Source organism: Juglans regia, chromosome 14, assembly GCF_001411555.2.
Source record: "Juglans regia cultivar Chandler chromosome 14, Walnut 2.0, whole genome shotgun sequence".
Lineage (NCBI taxonomy): Eukaryota > Viridiplantae > Streptophyta > Magnoliopsida > Fagales > Juglandaceae > Juglans > Juglans regia.
In genome coordinates this window covers 2,564,889-2,582,496 of record NC_049914.1, presented here as the reverse complement: position 1 = coordinate 2,582,496, position 17,608 = coordinate 2,564,889, and the positions used below count along the sequence as shown (strand labels likewise).

General features: G+C 35.4%; 2 protein-coding genes across 2 annotated transcripts; one reads left to right on the top strand and one right to left on the bottom strand.

The window, feature by feature from the left end:
- Positions 1-1,609: 1,609 nt before the first annotated feature.
- LOC109015436 (hydroquinone glucosyltransferase-like) lies at positions 1,610-2,444 on the bottom strand. Its single transcript, XM_035685042.1, has one exon. It carries the CDS (start codon positions 2,301-2,303, stop codon positions 1,653-1,655), a length of 651 nt encoding a protein of 216 aa, XP_035540935.1. The 5' UTR covers positions 2,304-2,444; the 3' UTR covers positions 1,610-1,652.
- Positions 2,445-5,986: 3,542 nt separating this feature from the next.
- Positions 5,987-14,526, top strand: LOC109016306. The gene is made up of 6 exons (XM_018998738.2): positions 5,987-6,134; positions 7,034-7,163; positions 13,139-13,308; positions 13,435-13,714; positions 13,830-13,999; positions 14,133-14,526. Exons 1-6 carry the CDS (start codon positions 6,128-6,130, stop codon positions 14,297-14,299), a joined length of 924 nt encoding a protein of 307 aa, XP_018854283.1. The 5' UTR covers positions 5,987-6,127; the 3' UTR covers positions 14,300-14,526.
- The last annotated feature ends 3,082 nt before the right edge of the window (positions 14,527-17,608 follow it).

The following is a 17,608-nucleotide window of genomic DNA, read 5'->3' as shown; positions in this document are numbered from 1 at the left end:
AATCGTCATTTTACCTCAAAAAGTATTTTTTAAATTTATTTCCAAACAAATGTAATATGATTGAAAGTGTTTTAAGTATATGGTCACCAAACAATAAATAACTTTTTAATTATAGAACTTATTACTTAAGTTATCACTATAAGCCTTAAAACTATAAGTTATATTTTTCACAGCAATTTCAAACATGCACATAAAATATAATTTTCTAATATAATTTTTATTTTGAAATTTAAAAAAAGTTAAATTGTTTTTTGTATTTTATTTAGAAAGTTTATAAAGTTTATAATGATTAAATAATGATTAGATGAAAATTTAAAAAATTTAAAATTAAAAAATATTGGTATTTGAGTTTGAATGGTATTTAGATGTTGAGATGAGATAGTCTTTAAAACCAAATGGGACCTAAATCATTCTTTTGATTTTTTTAATAATATGTTTAGGTATATTTGTTAGAAAAATTTTACTCATCATTTTCACATCACACACTAAGCATAATTTTTTTTTCCTTACTAAATGTGTGGTGTATGGATGAAGTGCAAAAGAACTCAATTAATTTAAAAAGAATAAAGTAAAAATAAATTGAAAATAAAATAAAATAAAAAATTATGGTGTGTAGTTTGTGGGAATGATGAATATCAAAACTCTATTTGTTATTCCTACTCTTTCTTCAAAACTAGAAATAATATCAATGAGTGGGTTCTTTAACACACTGCGGCTGGAACTCGACCTTGAAGAGTATCGTCGAATGGGTACCATTAATTGCATGGCCGCTTTACTCAGATTAGCAAGTTTCGATGCTAATTTGGAGAGTGCCCTTGTGGAAGAACCATCTGCACTTTTTGCTTTTTCACCAGCAATCCTTAGCTCTTTCATACGCTTGAGAACACTCTTCCCCTCTTCTCCATCCATTAGACCCTGCACGACTTTCGCAATTTCTTCTCTACCCACAAGGCCCTTCTCGTCAGCTTTTGGTCTTAATGCCACTTTTAGATCCTCAGCTAAGAATGTTGCATTCATTCTTTGCTCTGCATAAAGCGGCCAAGCAATCAATAGTGTGCCATTGATCATGATGCTCTCCAGGGTTGAATTCCAACCGCAGTGGGTCAGGAACCCACCTGTGGAGGCGTGGCTTAGGATCTGGGCCTGCGGCGCCCAAGAGGGCACAACTAGACCTTGACCTTTGGTCCTTGCCAGAAACCCTTGTGGTAAGAAAGCAAGAGGATCATCATGGCTCTGATTTTTAAGGTATGCGGCGTTAGCAGATTCATTGTTTGGGCTTCGTACCACCCATAAGAATTTTTGCCCACTCGATTCCAATCCTAAGGCTAGCTCGTTTATTTGATCAGACGAGAGGGTCCCACCACTCCCAAAACAGACAAATAGGACAGAACCACCTGGCTGATTGTCCAACCATCTTAAACACCCTGACCTGTCATCTTCATCATCGGTACCTGAGCCACTTTGAATGATTGGTCCAACCGGATAAATTGGGGGATATCCAGCTTCGTCCTCTTCTAGCTTTGTTTGGAACTATAATTACTCTCAACTCATTTCAATTCATTATTATAATTTTTTTAAATTTTAAAATAATAATAATAATAATAAATAATATTCTAATAATATTTTATTATCTCAACTCAACTCAATTCAACTCACTTCAACATCCAAACACAACCTAAAGTTTTTATAACTCGTCCTTCCAAGTCGATGAACGTGTTAACCATGATCCCCTCGACTAATGGGAAACGTTTTGCATTGCGAAGAAAAAGTTTGTACCATTCACTTTTTCGATCTTGAACTGGGTTTATTAGATCTTTACCGTGAATTGGAATGCACCCCGGGAGTTTCAATGGTTCTGGTAGGTCTCTGTACTCGCATGGAATTGTCTCGTCCAGTGTTGGAAGATGCAAGAGGAGCGACAAAACCATGGCATTTGTGGGGATGAAAAAGTACGGTGACAGTTGTAATTCCTTGGCAACTTCTAGGACTTCGCTTGCGAAAGGGTCAAAGACGAGAGCAACCAGCCGAGTCGTCTCGAGTAATGACTTCAACACAACACGAAGGGATGGTAGAGAGAGAGTAATGGTAAGGGAAATCTGGATCCCAGGGTGTGCTTCCTCGAGGTCCTTGGGGCTCACTGGAGGAAGAAAGACATGGTCTATGTTGGTGGGGAGGCCTTCGAGAACGGCTTTCATGGCTTCTGATGGATACCCAATCGTGGGAACGATGCACGTGACACCGAAGCCATGGTGAAGAGCAAGTAGCGCCTTGGCAAACTCGATTAGTGGGATGAGGTGACCCATCCCTGGACCGGGTAGTATAGCTATATGGGTTTTTTCTGCCAGGACATTAATAATAACTCCTTGTTTTGAGATTTGAAGGGATATATGGTGTTGATCAAGTAGAGATAAGGTGGTCTTTTATTGGAGGGAGAGAGTGTTTGGTGGGTGTATACACTGTTTTATGTTTTATATATTCTGATATTTTTATGTATTTTGATCGAAAAAATCTTTTTTTAAGTGATTTCGCACGTCAAACTGTACACTAATATTAAATGTAAGGTATTTATTTATTTATTTTTATAATAAAAAAATTATGTAAGTGTTAATACGTAATTCGATACGCCTCTGTTTGTACCTAGCCAATTCCATTTTGAGTGGTCCTAATTAGATCAGTCGTGCAAGCAATCTTATAAATAGTCAAAGACCACAATTTTTGCATGTGTAAGCTGGGTCCCATCACCCATGTCCCCCACTCATTCCTTAAAGCCGTTTTATATTTTGCAACCTCATAGTGGGGTTGAAGGGACCAAGTGCATTCTTCTTTCTTTTCATTTTCTTTTGGCTCCCACCGAAACTCTCTTTGTCTCTATTCAATTCGCATCTTTGCAAACCGGTAAACTGTTCTATTTGTTTTTTTCTTCGCATGGCCTGAGCTCAAAAATCTCTAAACAAACGGAAAGCTGCTGGGTCTTCTTTTCATATCTCAATTCTTCCTTTTGTCCGTGTCTTGCTCCACAGCACCTAAAGCTGCTTCCTTTTTTTCTTTTGCTTTTAGCCGTGCGACGTGTGTGCGTGAGTTTCCTTTCATTTTGAAAATGAAACCCAAAACCTGCTGCCTTTCGTCAGTGCCGAAAAGATGGGTCCCGTCTTCCTTCTTTTTCGGTTCCAGCGTGTCTTGCATTTTGCCCGGTTCAAAAGAAATCCCACTGTGTTGCTTCCGTTTCTGCTACCGAAAAATCCAAAAATAAAATAAAAAAACTCAGCATTCTGCGGCGTGTGATTAAGCCCTCAGCCCGTTGCTGCGTCTTCGTGTGTAGCCTTGCTGCGTTGCGTCGTTTTGAGAGGAAACCAAAAGCCTGCTGCCTTCCAGCGTGCGGTTCCCTTGCCAGCCAAAAACAAAACTCTTCGTTTTGATAGGAGGGGAGAGCAAAACTGCTGTGTTTCTTGGCTTAAATGAAAAAGTAGAAATCAGAAAAAATTTAAAAGAAGATAAAATATAAAAAATATATAGTGTATGTGAAGAAATATTATCTAATTAAATCATAAATTATAAAATTAAGTATTAATCATACTATCAATCAATTTAAATAATAATTTACATTATGACTCTAAATTATTTTTTCATTTAAAATTAATAATAATATCTATGTATGATGATTTTAGTTTATAAAATATGTCTACATCCCTTGATAGTACTAATGATTAATGACTCTTTTCCTTTCCTTTTTTCAATTTCCGAGTAAGATGGCAATGATGATTTTAGCTTAGGGATCGATTCCGATCGATTATTGTCCCATCAATTTTGATGCATCCGCGTGCTACCAAATCTTTAACATCACACATAAATATATTTAGTTGAAAGTAATGATACCAAGTAACTTACCAATATGACGCTGAGTCTAAATTTGGATACCAAATTTAACAAACTCAAAATTAATCAAAATTGCAAAAGAAGGAAGAGAGAACATTTTTTCTGAATTTTTCTTTAAAAAGTTTGTATTATTTGAAAATTTTTATACTACACGCCATGTATATGATATTATTTAATTTATAGAATTTAAAAAATTTAAAATTTATCTTTTAAATAAAGTTATATCTCGTTAATGATATTATTGTCGATTGAAAGGAGTCTGGTGTGTCATACTTCTATGATAGGCATTCATGTGCACGTAGCACAAGAACCCACTGTGGATCGCATGCACAGTGGCATACGGGTGCATGTAACGTGCACCCGTGCACCCATGCGGCTCATGCAGGCCTCCAACAATGAGCCCGGTGTGGCTGCCGGTGGCCAATAAAACTCAAGTTCGTTGGATTTTGTACGTATAAATTCAAGGATCTGCTAAATGGTACAATTCAAGGATTTGGGCACGTAATTACTACATCAAACGTAAATTTAAAAGCATATATATATTTCGTCAATATATTTCAAATGACCTTGTGTATGATTAATGCAAGTACGCATAAATACACGAAATCAGCTTATTCTTTTTGGTCCTGATTGTACCATGCATGTATCATTATATACTAACGATGCTAATTGGTTTAAACGAAATGGGTTTGCTTTTCTCCAATTATATATATAAATACACGCTGTAATTGGAGGAGTACTGCTCTCGTATTTTAAGCATAAAAAAATCACAACATAGAGTTGGAATTAATGTCATTGACGACGTGAATAAAGTACATATTTTAGCAGACAAAACTCACTTAATTTAGATTTAAGTGAAAACCATTTTACAAGAAATTGACTTAGTCGACATGAATATCTAAAAGAGTAAGTTATACAACCATGTTTAAAAACGAATGTATTTTTATTTTTTGTTCAATGATCATATTTTTATAAATTATTTTATAAAAACGTTCCTATATAGTTTAAAAATTATTATGATCAGATCTATTCTTCACACGATCATTCATTAATTTCTCAAATATTATAAGCACCCGAATATTTCTCCACAATCAAGCAACCACTTATTTTCTTAATTTGGAGTTTTTATGCAATGGCCGGAAACAATTCTTTAGTAAGGCAAAAAAAAAAAAAAAAAAGTACTCCATTAAATAATTACATCGATCCCTATAAAACGTGGCCTATCCACTAATTACTTATATTCTATTCGGTACCAATAATTCATCCCAAACCTTCATTAGTTTCCGGTTCACACTCCCTTTACCTTTTTATAAACAGTTCACAACTACTTGAAAATTGGACTCGATCAAGCTGCTCGATCAACCAATATTGATAGCTGTAGCCTGTATCTTTAAACATAGTGGTTGTCTATGCCTGCATCACAGCCGTACGTTGCATTAGAACCATCTCCACAAGGAGCCTATCCATGTGTCCTCATGTAATTGATTCTTCCACTATACTTAATATAAGATTAATATATTTTATTTATTTGATCTGTTTAAAATTTTAAATTATAAAAGGTATTTGTGTAAAAAATAGTAGGAAATCCTCGTCCATGGCATTGACGCTGTCACCCAGCTTGCTGTGAGCTAAAGTACAGCGGAAAGGTCATGTCTCATTGGGCCCACCACCCTAACTAAACGGTTAAGATTTTGGCTGCTAAGCTTGCGGGTCAAGATTGTGGACTAACGCGCATATATATATATATATAATAGTTTCTACGGCCATACCCATGCAAGGTCACCTACCATTGGAATTAAATATTAAAGAGTTTTGCTACACAACCTCCACCACATTTCACATTCCACATTTTTTAAAATTTTTTAAAATTTTTAATATTTTTTTTAAATTTTTTTTTGAGTTTATTCTTTTTAAATTATTTTAAATTTTTTATTCATTATTTATATAATAAATATTTAATAAAAGAAAAAAATAATAAAAATTAAAAATAATGTGGAGTGTGGAGGTTGTATGAATAGTAGGAGGTTGAGTAGATTTTTTAAATATTAAATTAGAAGTGGTTTAGATTTAGAGATGAATTGAAGTGAGTTGAGATGATTTATAAATGCAAACGAGAGTCTTTGAAATAAGCTACTTCTATCTTTTAAAGTCAAGCTGGTTGAATAGAAATCCCAGATCTATGCCTGCCTGCCCACTGTCTGTCCTCCTCCTCTAGCAGTTCAATTATCGATCGTTTGAAGTTATTTACTCTGCCATGGACAGTATGTTTCTATATCTTCCGGCCTAGCTAGTTCGATTTTTTTTTTTTTTTCTCTTGTTTTTTCTCTTCATAAAAGTGACCAATTTTCTCCAATCTCGTCTGTCATGTACATATAGTACGTATTGTATAGATCCCAATTAGGGTTAAGCAATAGCATCACGATCATCTAAACATGCGTACTAAGATATATACTTGCTGATTTGAATTTGATCTAATTTATTCTTCAGAAGTTTGGTTGGCAGGAAAATAGATTTAGGTTTAGGATCATCAGGTAACAAATTAATTGGGCTCGTTTGATCCTAGCTAGCTAGCTAGTAGTCGATCTAATATTTTTGTTTCTTAAAACCTAAATGAGTCAGGCTAAACTTTTAACACTTTTCTTTCTTGTTCTTTTCGAAATATTTTAGGTCATTTTTTATTAACACTTCAAAAAAAAAAAAAAACTCAAGTTGCATTCAAATATCTTTTAATATAAATAAAAATTAATGATCTAATTCATCTTTTCATCCAATTATTTAGACAGATTTCAATTAAAATAGAAAACACAAAAATCAAAATTTCATTTTTTTTTTGGGAAACTATATATCCCAAATAAATTATATTCAAAGAATCTTTCGATTATAGCTATCCGCTTTCACAAAACACAATACAAATTAAATATATATATTTTAAAAAAATATGTACAAATTCTTCTATCTAATTTCACAAAATTCAATAAACAACCTGAAAAACCTGAAAAAACCTCAAGCATTTTCAAAACCTATACAAAACCAAACATAAGTAGCTTACATTTCATCAAAAGGCTTAGCTGAACATATATATGACGGCAGTATTTTTGCCAATGTGCACCTGTCTGATGGTACGTACAAGTTAGTTACCATGAATGGTTGACATTTTCAGGGATTTTAAGGTCTAAGAGAGATCATGCGCCAGCTCACTATAAATTGAAGATATTGTCATACAGCTTACTATCCAAAGCACATCAAGAGAAGTATGAATCTAGTTCCTTTGGAGCGGGGGAGTACAGATGGTAAGTCCTATCATCAAATGCTCCAATAGTACTACTTCGCTTTTAATTGATCACTTACAAGTCAGATACATACATATATACATATACATATAACATACATACATACATACATACATACATACATATATATATTTATATATATATAAGCTCAGTATGTTTATTAGCCAAGAATGGCTTGATATTTTTCATTAGTTATTATATTAAGCCTGTGTTAAAAATGAAACAAGAACAACAAGAACTTGAAATGAAGTTTCAATATAGAGAAAAACTGATTCTCATTTCCTTAAGTTCAAATGATACAAGGTTCTGCTAGCTATATATATATATATACACACACATTACAGAAGGAAAAACCGAAAGGATCAAAAGGAAGAGTCCGAAAGTTAACTTTTTATCTTCTACTGTTTTACAAGAAATCTACTACAGTCTGTTTCTTTGACATTGATATTCATCACTTTATTTGCTTTTGTGTGTAATCAGTGCAGCCTTTAAGGTTGACCTATCATGCCATGCTTTCCTTTTGTTGTTTTGCTTTTCTGTGCCAGTGCTTTACGCTTTTCATCTGCTGCATTGTGCTTTTCATCAACTTGCTTGTTGCATGGTGTTCTCTGCATGTTGTGGTGTACTTGTGCAGTGTCTTCATGCTTCTTTTCCTTGCATTCATCCTTTGTATCATGAGACTCCCCCTCAAGATGGGCATAGATATTGAGTATTCTCATCTTGGACAATAAGAACTAAAAAACAGAAACTGTCAAGGCCTTAGTCAAGATGTCTACTAGTTGAAATTTCGAGGCAATGTGGATAGGTGTGATGATTCCAGCCAAAACCCTTTCTCTAACAAAATGGCAATCTAGTTCTATATGTTTAGTTCTCTCATGGAAGATAGGGTTCTTTATGATATAGATGGCTGCTTGGTTATCACAGAGTAAGAGAGTAGGTTGTGTATGGTCAATGCTGAGTTCCTTTAGCAGACCAAGGAGCCAAACGATTTTACAGCTTGTAGAGGCTAATGCTCTATGTTCTGCTTCTGTTGAGAATCTAGAAACAGTCACTTGTTTATTTGATTTCCAACTTACCAATGAGCCCCCAATAAAAATACAAAAACCTATGACTGATCTCCTAGTTTCGGGACAAGCAGCCCAATTAGAATCGTTGTAGGCTTTCAAGTGTAGAAATGACTTTGATGATAGAAAGATGCCCTAGCCTATAGAACCTTTTAGATACCTGAGGACTCTATAAGCTAAATGTAGGTGAGCTTGTGATGGTCTGTCCAAAAACTGGCTCAGCACATTTACTGCATATGTAATGTTTGGCCTGGTAATGGTCAAGTTGATGAGCCTTCCAATGAGTCTTCTATAGGTTGTAGGTCTTGTAGGATCTCATTTGTGGTATGACTCAATTTGTGATTTAACTTAATAGGTGTGGAGGCAGGTTTGGTGCCAAGTAACCCTGAGTCTTTTAAGATTTCGAGGGTGTACTTCTTTTGACAAACATTTATTCCAGCTAATGATCTTGCAACCTTTAGTCCTAGGAAGTATTTGAGGGGTCCAAGTTCCTTGATTTTGAATTTTCCATGGAGGTGAGTTTTGAGCAGATCAATTTCTCTTTGAGAATTGCCTCATATTATGATGTCATCCACATAAACTAAGAGTGCTGTGAAGGCTCCTTTTTATTCCCTTTGGTGAATAAAGAGTAGTCAGATTTGGATTGACTAAAGCCAATGGTAGTGAGTAAATTGGATAATTTCGAAAACCATTGCCTTGATGCTTGTTTAAGTCCATAGATGGACTTATTTAGCTTGCATACCAGTTTCTCCCCCTCAAGCTGCTCTCTATGAATGTGGTAACCAGGTGGTAAATTCATATAAATTTCCTCATCAAGATCCTCATGTAAAAAGGCATTATGAACATCCATTTGAGATAAAAACCAATTTTGAATGGAGGCCAAGGCAAGAAATACTCAAACTGTGGTGAGCTTGGCCACTGGACCGAAGGTATATTGGAAATCAAAACATTCCCTTTGAGTGTATCCCTTTGCTACAAGCCTTGCTTTGTGTCTTTCAAGTGAGCCATCAGATTGGAACTTGACTTTGAAGACACATTTGCAACCAATTACAGCTTTGTTGGGGGGAACAAAAGTAACAGTCCAAGTGTTGTTTTTTTCTAAGGCAAGGCACTGAGTTCAGTGTTTATGGCATCCTACCAATGCTTGAATTTGATAGCTTCATTATAGGAGGATGGTTCAGAAAATAATGAAAGGGAAGTAGAAAAGGACTGGTGGGATAGGGAGAGGTGTTTGTAGGTCAAGTGGTGGTGGAGTGGGTGAAGAGTTGCGGAGGCTGCTGTTTGACAGTGATATTGGTGGAGATAGGCAGGTTGATGTCTTTCTCTGGTGGATCTTCGAAGGGATGGGGTGATAGGCAGCTCAGGTTGTTGGGGTGAAGGAGAAGGTGAATCAAGGGAGGTAAGGGGCTGAGGTGTTTGAGATTATGAGATGGATTGTGACATGTGATTAGGTGGAGGTGAGTCATCTGTTGAGACAGGTTGTGACATGGAAGTGGGTGAGAATGTGTCATCTGGTAGTGCAGGTGGGAGTACCAGATTTTGAGGAAATGAGAGAGGAGGGGAAGGAATGAAGGGGGGAGATTGGAATGGGAAGACAGATTCATGAAATATGACATTTCTGGAAATGAATGTGGAATGAGTTTCCATGTCATAAAGCTTATAACCCTTGACATTTGCAGGGTATCCCAGAAAAATGCAGGGTTTAGCACGTGGCTCAAACTTAGTTCTGTGGTGCTTGATAGTGCTAGCATAACTCAAGCATCCAAAGACTCTAAGATGAGAATATGAAGGTGGTGAGGAAAAGAGTACTTCATAGGGAGATTTATTTGAAAGAAGAGGTGTGGGTATTCTGTTGATGATGCATGCAGCTGTTAGGACTGCATCTCCCCAGAATTGAGTGAGTAATGCAACTTGGAAGAGAAGAGCTCGAGCAACATTTAAGAGATGTTGGTGTTTCCTCTCAACAACACCATTCCGTTGAGGGGTATACACACAAGACTTTTGGTAGACAATGCCATGATCGTTATAAAGTTTGCCATATCAAATTCAAGACCATTGTAAGTCCTGATTTTCTTTACTTTCTTATTGAATTGAGTGTCTATGAGTTAGAAGAATGATTGTAAAATGGATCTTGTATCTGATTTTAGTTTCATCAGGAAAATCCAAGTTACTCTAGAAAATTCATCCACAATAGTTAGAAAGTAATGAAAACCTTAAAGTGAGGCTTGAGAATATGGTCCCCATATATCACAATGTATTAAGTCAAAAGGGAGTAAACTGGATGATACACTTGAAGGAAAAGAAAGCTGCCTTTGCTTGGCCAAATGACAGATTTTACAATGAGAATGATCCTTGGACTTTACATTAGGAATATGAGAATGAATTAAACTCATCCTTTGTGAAGATAAATGTCCAAATCTAAAGTGCCATAGATCAAAATCTTGTTGTGTGGTAGCTTAATTGACTCGAGCTTGATTTGAGAGAGTTGAAGGAGGGTTGATGTTGCTGTCATGAGGACAATGCAGCAAGTAATATAGACCAACATGGACTTTAGCAAGTCCAATCGTCATCCATGAAGAGAGGGCCTGAATGAAGCACAAATCATTTGAGAAAAATAGGCATATATTTGGTCTCTGAGTGAGCTTACTGATTGAGATCAAATTGAAAGTAAACGAGGGTACACATAGGACATCAGTCAGGATTAATGATTCTGAAAGTTTGACTATTCCTATGTGTGTAACTTGAGCCTTTGTACCATTAGGAAGCTGCTCAAAGGCTTGTATGCAAGAAGAGGGCTTGTCAAAAAATGAGGTGGAGCACACCATGTGATCAGTTACTCCTGTATCCATGATCCATGGTGTGTTATAAACATCAAATTGTTCATTTTGAGAAGGGGGTTGTGTTTGCAATGGTTTATAGAACTGAGATGGAATTGTTTAACAGGCAATGAGAGAGTGGTGAGGCAGTGATAATTACCTGTTAAGTTTGAGTAGGGTGTGTTTGAAGAGCTGGTTTCAGTAGTGTCTGGTTTAGCAGAAGCAGGAGTAGGCAGAATTGGTTTGGTTTGTCACAAGCTTAGCTAAGGAAATAGCATTGACAAGAGCCATGAGATGATGTGCTTGTGCCTAAGAGAGATTCAACTGAGGAGCAGCTGGAGCAGGTACTTCTTGAGGTGATGGGACAACCTGTGCAGCAACTTGATTTGTAGAATATGATGCAGTAGGATCATTTCCAAATTTAGGTTTTGTAAATTTAAAATTTGGTGAGAATCCTACTAATTTATAACACTTATCCTTTGTGTGTCCAACCTTATCACAATGGTGACAAATCAGGTCTGATTTTTTCCTTTTCTTTGGAAGATTTTGGTAGGCTAAAAGGGCAGAAGACTCTGAGATGGGTAGTGCTATATTTCTAGCATGCCTTTGTCTTTCTTCTTGCAAAATCAATGAAAAGGTCTTGTCTAATGAAGGTAAGGGACTTAGTAAAATGATTTGCCCCCTCACAAAATCATAGCTATCATTTAGGCTCATTAAAAACTTAAAACATAATCTCCTTGTTGGACCTCACCAACAATTTTTAAGGCATCACAAGTGCACTTTCCACAAGAACAACAAGGAAGTGGTCTGTAACTGTGTAGTTCTTCCCAAATAGCATTAAGTTGTGTGAAGTAATCACTTACAGAGAGGTGCCCTTGAACAATGCTACTGAGCTTGTGCTGGAGGTGATAAATCCGAGCTTCATCAGGTTGAGCAAATTTTTCTTTGAGTTTGTCCCAAACTTGCTTAGTTGAGGTTATGAAAAATACATTAAAAGCAATATCCTTTGAAACAAAATTTAGGATCCAAGCCAATAAGATGTTGTTGCATCTCAGCCATTACATATATGAGGGATCTGACAACTCAGGAGTATTAATGGTGCCATCCAGGAAGTCCAGTTTGTTTTTTATTAAAATGAAAAGCAAAAATGACCTGCTCCAAGATATATAATTGGAACCAGTTAATGGAGTGACACAATGACAGTATTGGCATTGTCACTGTGATGTAGGAAGAATGGACTGCTTGGGTCCTCAGCGATAGAAACAGGAGAAGAGGAAAAGGAGGATGTCATGGCTTAAGAGATGAAATTTGTTTGCAGATTTAAGCAAACACAGCAGGACAAATAGCCTGCTCTGATACTATGTTAGAAATGAAACAAGAACAACAAGAACTTGAAATGAAGTTTCAATATAGAGAAAAACTGATTCTCATTTCCTTAAGTTCAAAGGATACAAGGTTCTGCTACATATATATATATATATATATATATATATATATACATTACAGAAGGAAAAACCGAAAGGATCAAAAGGAAGAGTCCTAAAGTTAACTTTTTATCTTCTACTATTTACAAGAAATCTACTGCAATCCGTTTCTTTGACATTGTTTTTCATTACTTTATTTGCTTTTGTGTGTAATCAATGCATCCTTTAAGGTTGACCTGTCGTGCCATGCTTTCCTTTTGTTGTTTTACTTTTATGTGCCAGTGCTTTACACTTTTCATCTGTTGTATTGTGCTTTTCATCAACTTGCTTGTTGCATGGTGTTCATGCTGTGATGTACTTGTGCAATGTCTTCATGCTTCTTTTCCTTGCTTTCATCCTTTGTTTCGTGAGAGCCTGCCTACGTGTTAAATTCACATTGGTCTATTAATTGACCAATTCGAACAGGAAATGATGAATTCGACCATGCACGTAATTTCTACTTTTGACACTGAATTTATTTTAATGGAACTCCTCTTGTTTAGCTTCTTTATGCTCCTTCCTAGAGTTTCAGTTTGCCCCTCCACTTACCTTGTGATTTTTCTTTCATTCGCCATATAATTAACCATGTCATATTATATAAGATGCTCATCAAAGTTGTTTTATGCCTGCAGGAGATTGTCCCTTTTTCCAAATGGAAACTTGACCGACCATGGAAATGGTTATATCTCCCTCTACTTGGCAATGGATGGGCCTGAACAACTTCCTCGTGGTGAGGGGGTTGATGTCAGCTTTAAACTGTTTGTGTTGGATCAGAAACACAACAAATACTTAACTATCCAAGGTAATTTAATTTCATAATTGAAATGTCACACAAATTAACACGTGTACATTGAAATTTTCTAGGATTAGAATAATATGATAAAATGACTATTATCAATTACATGATGTATATGAATAATTCGTATAGATTCTGAGGTAAGGCGCTTTGATGAGAACAAGACAGAATGGGGTTTTGGGCAGTTACTTTCCCTTGAAGATTTCAAGAGTAGTTGTAATGGATACCTTGTCGAAGATACCTGTGTCTTTGGCGCAGAGGTTTTTGTTAATAGCCCCAGTGGCAAGTGGGAATGTCTTTCCATGCTTAAGAAACCTGCTAATGGCATTTACACTTACAAGATGGAAAACTTCGCAACTCTGAATAAAAGTTTCTATCATTCTAAGGCTTTCAAGGTCGGGGAGAGGAATTGGTATGTACTTTCTAATATTAATTGCTGCCTTCCATATCATAAACTAGTAAACTTAGATGGGTAAAGTTTACTGTTAGGACTTAGTTCTGCTTTTTTCCCCCTTAATTTGATGCAGGAAGTTAAAGGTTTATCCAAAAGGAAATGACAGTCACATGGGGAAGGCATTTTCCGTATATCTCGAGCTAGTAGGTGAGGAAAGCTGGCCACCTAAGAAAACAGTTTATGCAGAATTCAAGCTGAGAGTAGTGGACCAACTCATGCAGGGCAAGGACGTCGAGAAAAGAGGTGAATGCCATTGTTCTTAACTGCTTGATTATAGCAATTAACTTTCAAACATCCCACTAGTTACATTAATGCACTGCAAATCATAGACCTCAGTGATCATATATATACTACTGACTTTAATAATCTCTTGCAGCTCACCACACCTTTTCTACCGCAAGCCATTATTCGGGCTACGGGGCGTTCATGTCCTTGGTGGATCTCTATAAAGCCTCCAAGGGCTTCATAAAAAATGGTACTTTAATTGTGGAAGTTCAAATCCTGGTCATGTCCCAGACTGAGGTGTACTCTGAATGTCCCTGATCAATGTTTTCTCGTAAACACAGTTGGCATTAAGTTTGAAACTCTTGTATGCATGGCTAGCTAGAATCCATGCCAGTTGGAGATACTGTAATATTTCCGAGATGGGAGAACTATTTGGACGTGTTGCTTTCATAAAATTGAATCATGCTAATGATCTAATAATTAATTACGTGCTAGCTAGCATGCATGCGTAGAAATTTATAAATTTGATTTTTGAATTTTGAATATTTTATGGGTAATGCATGCTAACTACATCGATGATGTTATATATGTATGTTTTTTTTATCAGTAACTGTGCATATGTTAATGAAGTTACAAGCATCAATATTAATTAATAAAATTACATCTATTTAAACCCTGAAATTGGTCAGCTGGTCGCTCGTTGACGACCAAGCAGTTTGCATCTACTTAATACACAAATCATATTCTTAAAATACAAATGACTATTTCCAAAGTATCAGCTAGCTGCCTCGTAATTATGAAGAGGAACTTCACTACTTTTGGCACCAACATGAACTAATTTTTTTTTTAAAAAAAAACCTTACCATGTACTTACTTTTTTTAAGGTGCCCACAAATTAAACAACATCTAAGCGTGTTAGTTTAATAACATGTAACATTTATGAAAGGAAAAGTCATGAAAATCAATTACAATCGATATAGACGCTCGTTTATAAATTAGACAAAAAATATGAGTCCGGTCAAATATGTTCGATTTGATCAACAACAACTGACGACTGACGTGTTCTGTGTTGAGTCCGGTCAAAAAACCCAGGTCAAGATTTTTTCTTCTCGTAGTAAGCTGTGTCTCGTGGAAATTCAATTAAAAGTCCTGATATCGTCAAACCTTCTAATTAATTCCACAACAATACATGTTAAAAGAGATAAAGAATCATATATACCAAAGAGAAAAGATGATCAAGATGTCATTTAGATAGTGAGTTGAGATGAAAGTTAAATAAATATTATTAGAATATTATTTTTTAATATTATTATTGTTTTAATATTTGAAAATTTTGAATTATTTATTATATTTTGTGTGAGAATTTAAGAAAGTAGTAATGATGAGATAAAATGAAACACATTCACTATTCAAACGGGGCAAAAGTAGAAAGAGCTAGAAAAAATTCAGACAGTTCCCACGTGCTTTCTTGGAGCATTAGTAGTGGCCTAGCTATTCTTTAGCTAAGATTTGACTAGAAAATTCATTTTTTCTAACCTAGCTAGCCACTTTTCAACAACACTAAATAACAAACTCTCTAAAACTATCATAATTCTATTAAAATATTGATTTTGGTATTTTCATTGATTTTCATAATTCTAATGGTAATTAGAATATTTATTCGTTATTAAAAAAATACACATTAATTTTTATATTATTCAGACGGATATAATTTTTTAACGGTTTTTTTTTATAATGGTCATATTTTTTCAACGGATATATTTTTCCAACAGTCATATTTTAATGAACTACTTCATTTCTTGAGCAACAACCTTGAACACACTAACAAAGCGAGTGCTAGAAAGTATTGATCTACTTCATTTCCCAACTTCATGCTGCAAATTGTACTGGTAAAAATTGCTCTTTGGAATGAAGAAAGTATTGATCTGAGATTTGATGGAGACTAGAAAGTATTGATCTAAAGAATCAAAATCCAAAATAAATCATATAGCAGTCTTTCTGAGTCATTTACACAAGCACTTGGGCTAAGATAGAGGAAATACCCTTTACATTTTTGGCACAAGATATTCCTAGAAAGGGAGAGTTTCTTTGATTTTCCATTGTACAAGTCATCCAAAGAAACCTTCAGAGTATGCACCACATCCTCTCCATGTTCCTACCTTCTTCCTCGTGAGCTATCGCCACCTGGATCAGAGTACCAGAAAAATATGCACTTCCGATTAAAAATTTATTTGAATGAAAGGCCAGATATCTCAAAAGGAGTATATATACATATTCTCTTACCACCAAAGGCTCCTCTGCCAAAAAATGCCTCATATGTATCTAATGGATTATGAGAGGGACCAGCTCCTCCTATTCCCTCCTTGAGAGCATCTTCACCATATTGGTCATAGATTTCTCTTTTCTCTGGATCGTTGAGAACATCATATGCTTGAGCTATTTCCTTGAATTGATCCAGAATACGAGCATAATAGTGCTAAGAGAGTTGTTGATGTCGTGTTTTACAGCCTGAACAACTCCATCATTTTGGGTTGATCTGTTCTTGCAATGAAGGGGAGAAATGTAGGCTCAGGGTGTTGGAGGATACCTCCTATGCCTATGTCAGTTTGCATTTTGTGTGCGCTTCCATTTTTTTTTTTTTTTTTTTATGTAGGGGAACTTCTCCAAGATAAGGCCCTTAGGACCCATCCCTACAAAGTAAACTTTGGTCCCGTACACTGCATCCTCAAAAGTTTTCCAACATGGAACTGGTTAAATCGCTGGCTTTTCACCAGGAGGTGTGGCCTCAAAGAATTGATACTTAGTGGAGATATCAATCCCAAGACCAAGGCCTTCACCACTTGAGCCAACCACTTGGGATTAAAGTAATGTATATATGCCAAAGAGCTTTCCCCCCGGGGGGAATATTTATACCTGGCTGTTTGTGATGAAAAACTTAAAAATTTAAAATTGAAAAATATTTGTGTTTGAGTTTGAATAGTATTTAGATGTTGGGATGAAATGAGATGAGATAGTATTTAAAACCAAATTGGACCTAAATCATTCTTTTGATTTTTTATAATATATTTAGAAATATTTGTTAGAAAAATTCTACTCACTATACTCACACTACACACCACACATAATTTTTCATTTTTTTTTTATTTTTTTCTTACTAAATGTATAGTGTATAGATGATGTGCAAAAGAACTCAATTAGTTTAAGATGAATAAAGTAAAAATAAATAAAAATAAAAAAGTGTGGTATGTGGTATGTGAGAATAATGAATATCAAAACTCTATTTGTTATTCCTACTCTTTCTTCAAAGCTAAAAGTAATATTAATGGGTGGGTTTTTTAACACACTGTGGCTAGAACTCGAGGTTGGAGAGTATCCTCGATGGGCTACCATTAATTGCATGGTTGCTTTACTCAGAATAGAGGATGAATCCAATATTAGTCTTTAGACAGATGAGATAAAAGTTAAATAAAATATTGTTAGAATATTATTTTTTAATATTATTTTTGTTTTGAGATTTGAAAAAGTTAAATTGTTTATTATATTTTTGTGTAGGAGTTTTAAAAAGTTGTAATGATTATATGAAATGAGATAAGCTGGTAGAGTTTATGTAACCAAACTAGGCCATAC